Here is a 7,711-nt window from a genome sequence, read left to right on the forward strand (position 1 = left end):
TTTCAAATATGCTTTACAGTGAAAGCACCACAAATGATTATGTTAGATCACCACCAAGCCACAGAATAAACACAGCCATTTTTCCAGCCAAAGAGAGGAGTCACAAAAAGCACAAATAGAGATAAAATTAATCACTAACCTTTGATCTTCATCAGATGACACTCATAGGACTTTATGTTACACAATACATGTATGTTTTGTTTGATAAAGTTCATATTTATATTAAAATCGGAGTTTACATTGGTGCGTTACGTTCACTCGTTCCAAAAACATCCAGTGATTTTGCATAGCCACATTGACTCAACAGAAATACTCATCATAAATGAAGATGATAATACAAGTTATACACATGGAATTCTAGATATACCTCTCCTTAATGCAACCGCTGTGTCAGATTCTTAAAAAACTTTACGGAAAAACAAACCATGCAATAATCTGAGACGGCGCTCAGAAAAATTATCAAATTAGCCGCTATGTTGGAGTCAATAGAAACCAGAAATTACATGATAAATATTCCCTTACCTTTGATGATCTTCATCAGAATGCACTCCCATGAATCGCAGTTCCACAATAAATGCTTGATTTGTTCGATAATGTCCGTTATTTATGTCCAAGTAGCTACTTTTGTTAGCGCGTTTAGTACACATATCCAAACGCTCGTGCATTACATCGGACCAAAATTTCAAAAAGTTATATTACAGGTTGAAGACACATTTCAAACTAAGTATAGAATCAATCATTGGGATGTTTTTATCATAAGTCTTCAATAAAGTTCCAACCGGAGAAATCGTTTGTGTCTGGAGGAGCAAGTCGATATCATGTGGAATGCGCATGACCAGGAAATGGCTCAAAGCCAGTAACCTGACTCATTCAGCTCTTATTCAGTCCCACAACACAGTAGAAGCCTCATTCAAGTTTCTAAAGACTGTTGACATCTAGTGGTAGCCCTGGGAAGTGCAACTTCATTCAAATACCAATGTGAATTCAATAGGCCTGGGTTGAAAAAATACCAACCTCAGATTTCTCATTTCCTGTTTGGATTTCTTCTCAGGTTTTTGCCTGCCATATGAGTTCTGTTATACTAACAGACATCATTCAAACAGTTTTAGAAACTTCAGAGTGTTTTCTATCAAATACTAATAATAATATGCATATATTAGCATCTGAGACTGAGGAGCAGGCCGTGTACTCTGGGCACCTCTGGGCACCTTTCATCCAAGCTACTCAATATTGCCCCTGCAGCCATAAGAAGTTTTAAAGGGGCAATCCTTAGTTGCTACATCAATTTTTGTATTTATAAATTAATATGTGCCCATTGATTCTTAAAGACTACAATGTACAAATGCCTCATGAGCTTAGTTCAACTGCCTTACCCCATCAGAACCCAAAATATAAGCTTGTTTTAGTCACATTTTTGGAAACAAAGTAAATGTAAACAACCATTGTAAAGCCTAAAAACATGGTTAAATCTATAATTCTGATATCATGAATGGTCCTTGCATCCATAGGGTAGGCTATGGATTTGAGAGTAGTTGCATTTCTACAGCCTCCTCCCACAGATTTTCACTGAAACTGTGTCGGGGAGTAATAGTATAGCTGAGTAATCCTGTTATTATATGGTGCAATCTTCGAGTGATTGAGTTACTTTTGTGCCATTAATATCAAGGAAAACTTATGAAGTTGAGAACAAAATTCTTACTATTGCAAAAAAAAAAAAAAAAAGTATTGAAAGCAAAACAAATATTGCAAGAAAAGAACATCTAAATATGAAAAAAACAATTAATTGTAAATGGATGCAAAAATATTTTTCCGTGAAAAAAACTATTATGATAACGCAATCTTTCTGTCCTGCAATTTCCCCTATGTTTGGTTATCTTACCCTGGCCTTTCCTTTCGCTACCTTTTTTCTAGTTTCATTCCCTTTCTAAATGTCTCTACTTTTGCATATTTTTTACTCTGAATGTTATAAGATCTTCAACCAAAACCTAATATTAGATAAAGGGAATTTGAGTGAACAAATAACACAAGAATTACATACTTATTTCATAAATAAAGTAGTGGAACACCCAATGTCCCTGTGTGAAAAGGTAATTGTCCCCTTACACTCAATAACTGGTTGTGCCACCTTTTAGCTGCAATGACTCAAACCAAACGCTTTCTGTAGTTGTTGATCAGTCTCACACGTCGCTGTGGGGGAATTTTGGCCCACTCTTCCATGCAGAACTGATTTACCTCAGAGATGGGTCCCATTATGTCTGGCGAAAAACCAAACGCTACATTTCACAGTAAGAACCTTACTGTGATGGTTTGGGGATGCTCAAGACCTGGACGACTTGCCTTAATAGAAGGAATCAGGAATTCTGCTCTGTATCAGAGAATTCTACAGGAGAATGTCAGGTCATCTGTCTGTGAGCTGAAGCGCAGCTGGGTCACGCAGCAAGACAATGATCCAAAACACACAATCAAGTCTACATGAAAATGTCTAAAAAGCAACACATTTTTAGTTTTGGAATGGCTTAGTCAAAGTCCAGACCTAATCCCAATTGAGATGTTGTGGCAGGACTCGAAATGATCAGTTCATGCTTGAAAACACACAAATGTTGCAGACTTAAAGCATTTATGCATGGAAGATTGGGTCAAAAGTCCTCCACCTCGACCTGAGATTCTGATCAACATCTATAGGAAGCATTTGGTTACAGTCATTGAACCTTAAGGTGGCATAACCAGTTATTGCGTGTAAGAAGGCAGTTACATTTTTGTTCAGTAAATAAATAAAATAAGTATACATTTTTGCGTTATTTATAAACTCAGGTTCCCTTTATCTAATATTATGCACTATTATAAAAAAATATGAAAATAAAATTGAAAATTTGAAAGGGAACTGCCATACCTTTTCACTGTAGAACCCTGCATCCCACTACTGCTTTGCCTCTAAAACTAAGCAGGATCGCTGGAAGTGGTAAATAAAATGCACATTTGGGGATATTTTTTATGTGAAAAATTAACATGCAAATCTTCACAGGTGTCCAAAAACCACGTGTTTTTCATGTTCTTTTCGTGTGATTTTTTCTTTCATGTGTTTTTTTGTAAGGGCTCTCTCCCCTAGGCTTTTGGCCTGCAGCTACATCATCTTAGCTAGCTGAGTCATAATTAGGGCATGCTACTGTGCACACCAACTAATTGGGCTCAGACTTCAAACAGGTGGCAATATCTTCTAAACAAGTTATGACTAATCAACCAGTTCTTGACTTGGACATAAATAGGTGCTGGTACTCATTTGGGGTTCCGGTACTGTTTATATGGTGCAGGCACTCCACAATACTTTTGAGCTAATATTCTGTATATTCTATAAGAGGTGCAGGAACTCAAGCAATAGAACAGTTGAGTCAAGCACTGCAATCAACTAAACAATGTTAGAAAATATGAGGGCGGGTTGTAATGAAATGTTACAATAAAAACCATCAGGAATAGTGAATCCTGGTGGTGTTACTAGACTAACAACATACGTCAAAATCTAACTTGTCTTATCTAAAGTAACATGTGGTACAACTTGACATCACTCTGTCAAAACCACTCAGTTGGAATGAAAACATTTTACACTAATTAACATACTTAAATTAACTACAAGTGACTCACTCCCTTAGCAACAGTAATTCATGACCCACATGACTCTCTGTCATATCGTCCCATTTAATGACTTGTCACATTTTGTCACTCATGTCACACCATGAGACAACAGAGCAACACTTAACCATACTCAACATCGCAAAAGTACGAAATCGATACGTAGCAGCAATCTCTTCTAAGGTCTGTTCAACCCTCTCCACTCTCCAACCATGACTCAGTACTTAGGTACAGTATGTAGGTACCTCAATGTCTCCATCTTGCCATAGTCAGGCAATAGCAAGGCCCTTCACTAGGTGGGTTTGGTGTTGTTGGTATCGGTAGCCCTGCCATTCTCCACCCTGCGGACGGAGGAGTTAAAGGAGCTCCTCTTCAGGATCTTGTTGGCCAGGTCACTGCATGTCTTCCTGTACTGGTTCCGGAGCAGTGAGTAGACAAACGGGTCGCAGGCTGCCTTGCTGTAGGCCAAACACTTGGACAGGACACCCCAATGAGGGCTTATGTGTCCTGGGGTAGAGAGCTCCACAATTCTGCCATGACAGACACACAGAATAAGTTATATTATTAACAGTGTTTAGCTTACAGAGCTGGTCTATGAGACAAGTCATGTTTCATAGGTCAGCGTACAGTGACAAAACAACACAGATGTAAAAAATAAATCTAATGTCCCGAGGAAACTCTTTATTGATAAGCTTTAAAAAATGTTGACATTTCACTTGAAAATGTCATGGCTCTGATTTGATAGTGAATGTTAGGGGATGTGGAGCTGCTCTTGTTTGCCTCATTGTGCTCACCACACTGTATAGTGGAGGTACATAACGTCAAGGCTTATCCTCAGAAGGTTTAGGTGAGATCACTGGTCGTGTGATTCACAGCAGCTATCAAACTCACAATGGGGATCTCACTATCATTATACCCACTGATGTGATCTTCTTCTTCACGGTTATTTTGTATCCGCTTCTGAAGAGTTGGAGCTGGTTGAATGCAGGTTTAATGAGAAGAATCCTCATGGTCTCCGACTTACTCATAATCACACGTCCACTCATGGTAAATCTCTCATGGATTCTCTTTCTCTTATATTATTTCTCCCGTCCCTGGGTTTCATCCTATACCTCATGAAAAAGATAAACATGCATCTATGAACCTCTCCTTCTATGGCCGCAACAAAATCACCCTCAAGCTGATTGATGAGTGATTTAGACACCGGATCAATTTAACATAATAAAATGAGTTTGTAGAAATGGACTATGGCCGTCTCCAGTCTGAATTGAAATTCATTAGCACAAAGCAGTTGTCCTCATTGCAAATACGACAATTTTACCCACTGGGCTAAAGCACAAGTCATTTGTTCAGGCAGTAGACAACTTTCATTTGTCTCAGATGGGGAATTGACGCCATTGCAGCAGCCAATCTCACAATGTAACATTACCACACATGCAGAGTGGTGTCGAGGATAGATCTGAACCTCTGCTCACCTCGTAATGACGTAGGGGGCAAAGCACACCACAAACGTTCCAATGAATGTGCTGATCTTCTTGGTGGCTCTCTGCCTCCGCTGTCTCTGCTCATCCAGGCATCGCTGGCGCACACTGCCAAAGGACAGAGGGGACCATTATCACCCCAAGGGACGTATAGGAGCGTAAGTTTAAACATGGCCTCTCGAGTGGGATGAACGTTGATGGAGAAAACAGCATGCTTCTATGGACAGTATCAGAGCTCATCCTCAGGTCAATGCCAATGGATTGTTCAAGATAGATGAACAGTAACACATCCATTATGTAAATCAAGTCCAATTCCAGGTCCATAATTATTCTTTAATAGACTGGTAATAACATGGTGTTGACCACAGCATATCTTAGAAAGATGAAGGAAAGATAACATAAAAGAAAGTAATGTTGACAGTGAGTGCACATTAGTTGACTGATTTGAGGCTAATTCATTTATTTTAGCTATGTAATATGGAGGTGATTGAAAAGGGAACATCAAATACAGTAAATCATTCATGACATGGATCTTAACTATATCCAGAAATAATTACACACGCTATTATCCTAACATCTATGATGTAGAGAGAAAATGCTTCAGGGTGATTCAATCATATCTCTCCTCACATCTTTCTCATCCCTCTCACTGAACAGCTCTTTGAACGTTTGAGGTAAACTGGGCAGAGTAGGCCTAAACTGATCTAATATCTAATCTCAAAGAATGGTTTTGATGTATTTCATTTTATTAAAACTATTGTTAAAATGCGGAATGATTTTTTGCTTTTCTGTATGTAGGTTACTGTAATGTTGGCATGACCATAGTATTGCCTATGACAAAATATCTAAATGCAAGGCAAATTTAATGATAATTGGTTAACTAACTGCCAATAATGTCTGTCTGGGCTATTCAACTCATGAATATAAATCACATTTTACAATGGTTTTGATCTGTATGTGAATAGTTTTGGGGTTGGAATATATTTGTGTCATTTTAGTGTGGATAAAGAGGCCTGAGATCTGAAACGGCACATTGGACCAAATCTGTGGTGCTGAAATCAATCATAATGCCATTGAAGTCGCATTGTGCAACCACAATTTGTGGGCTAATGTTTAAGGGGATAGATTAGCTTTAATAATACAGATAGACCATGGCTTCTATCAATGTAATTGTGTTCATAATTTCTAAACCCTCATATATATTTTTTTGTAAATATACTGTATATTTTCACCTTACCACCCCACAATTAATTGAAGTAAACTAATGGACAACAATAACATTTTACATTATCTTTTTTTGTTTGATCGATTTTTAATTTACTATGATTTTTCAAATCACCCTGCAGTGCTATTTGCAGAGTTGTCTCTATGTAAATGTTGTAATTCTTCAACCATTCCTGAACCTGCGACCGAAAACAAGCTACACATGGGCAATATAGAAACAATTGTAAACATGGGCTAACCTTAAAAAAGTAAATTAAACAAGTAAATGAATCAGACAAGGACACCTCAACAGTAGGCTAAACAGCTTACCTCGGGTGAATATCCACAAGCAGCAATAAGGTCTGCATAGTGATCACGTCGATGCGTTTACAGTGAAAACGCGCAACTTTCAGCACTTTCAGGTACGTTACACACAACACAATCAAGGTCATGAGAAAAGTGAGCGAGTGTAAAACCACAGTGTAGATGATGAACTGCGTCTTAGTGTCACTTGCTCTCGCATTGCAGAGCGTACAAGATGCGTAAAGGTGATGGTACCCAACCCAGGAGAGGCAAGTGGCCACCGTGGAGAAGGAGAGCGAGTGGAACCACGTGTATGCCAGAGCTATCACTGCGTCCCGGTGTCGTATTCTGGAGTGGTAGCTTAGCGGAAAAACCACCGCCACCCATCTATCGATGCTCAAAGCCCCCATACTGAGCATTGAGTTCGTGGTGAGGAAAGTGTCCAGGAAACCCACAGTTTGACAGAACCCGCTGCTTCCAGGGTTTCCTTTGTTGATAAGTCCGACCAGAGTTAGAGGCATGGTAGAAACGGTAAGAAAGAGGTTGCAGAAGGTAAGGTTGAGGATAAACAACCCGGGAACCTGCTTTCGAATCTCCGGGTTGTACAGAAAGCAGATTACCACCACTACGTTGGACAGCAACGAGACAACGATGATCACTACTACAAACAGAAAGACAGCTATGTCCGCTATGTGCATGGTGCGTGCGTCCCGCTCAAAAATACGGACTTTTGACAATTGAATCCACCGTCCAGCTTCGGAAATAAATTAAAGATAGCATTGTGCTGGAACTAAGAGGTCCAAATACAAACATTCGACACTGTGTCACAATTATAATTCGTTGTCCTTCTCGTGTCTCCATGTAACGATACAGCCGGCTCACTATGTGGAGTCGCAAGGAAGCGCATCCAAGTATTATGGATGTTATGTGATACGGACTGAACCACCGTCTCCGGGGACGGGTGATAAACAAATAGAGACACCCCTGCACGTCTGGCTGCAGTTAGTTTCCAATTATTTCTTCCTTGCCATTGCAATGATACCTCATTGTGCAATCGCGCAGTGCACTGATGGACAGCTTTGCAAACACGCAGCGCAGTC

At 39.4% G+C, this 7,711-nt stretch overlaps 1 protein-coding gene across 1 annotated transcript; it reads right to left on the reverse strand.

The window, feature by feature from the left end:
• Nucleotides 1-3,665: 3,665 nt before the first annotated feature.
• Nucleotides 3,666-7,472, reverse strand: LOC124037234 (G-protein coupled receptor 26-like). Its single transcript, XM_046351905.1, has 3 exons — nucleotides 6,639-7,472; nucleotides 5,100-5,213; nucleotides 3,666-4,154 (listed from the first exon to the last, which is right to left on the reverse strand). Exons 1-3 carry the CDS (start codon nucleotides 7,307-7,309, stop codon nucleotides 3,917-3,919), a joined length of 1,023 nt encoding a protein of 340 aa, XP_046207861.1. The 5' UTR covers nucleotides 7,310-7,472; the 3' UTR covers nucleotides 3,666-3,916.
• Between the last annotated feature and the right edge of the window lie 239 nt (nucleotides 7,473-7,711).

The sequence above is a fragment of the Oncorhynchus gorbuscha genome, linkage group LG06 (genome assembly GCF_021184085.1).
Source record: "Oncorhynchus gorbuscha isolate QuinsamMale2020 ecotype Even-year linkage group LG06, OgorEven_v1.0, whole genome shotgun sequence".
Taxonomy (NCBI): Eukaryota; Metazoa; Chordata; class Actinopteri; order Salmoniformes; family Salmonidae; genus Oncorhynchus; species Oncorhynchus gorbuscha.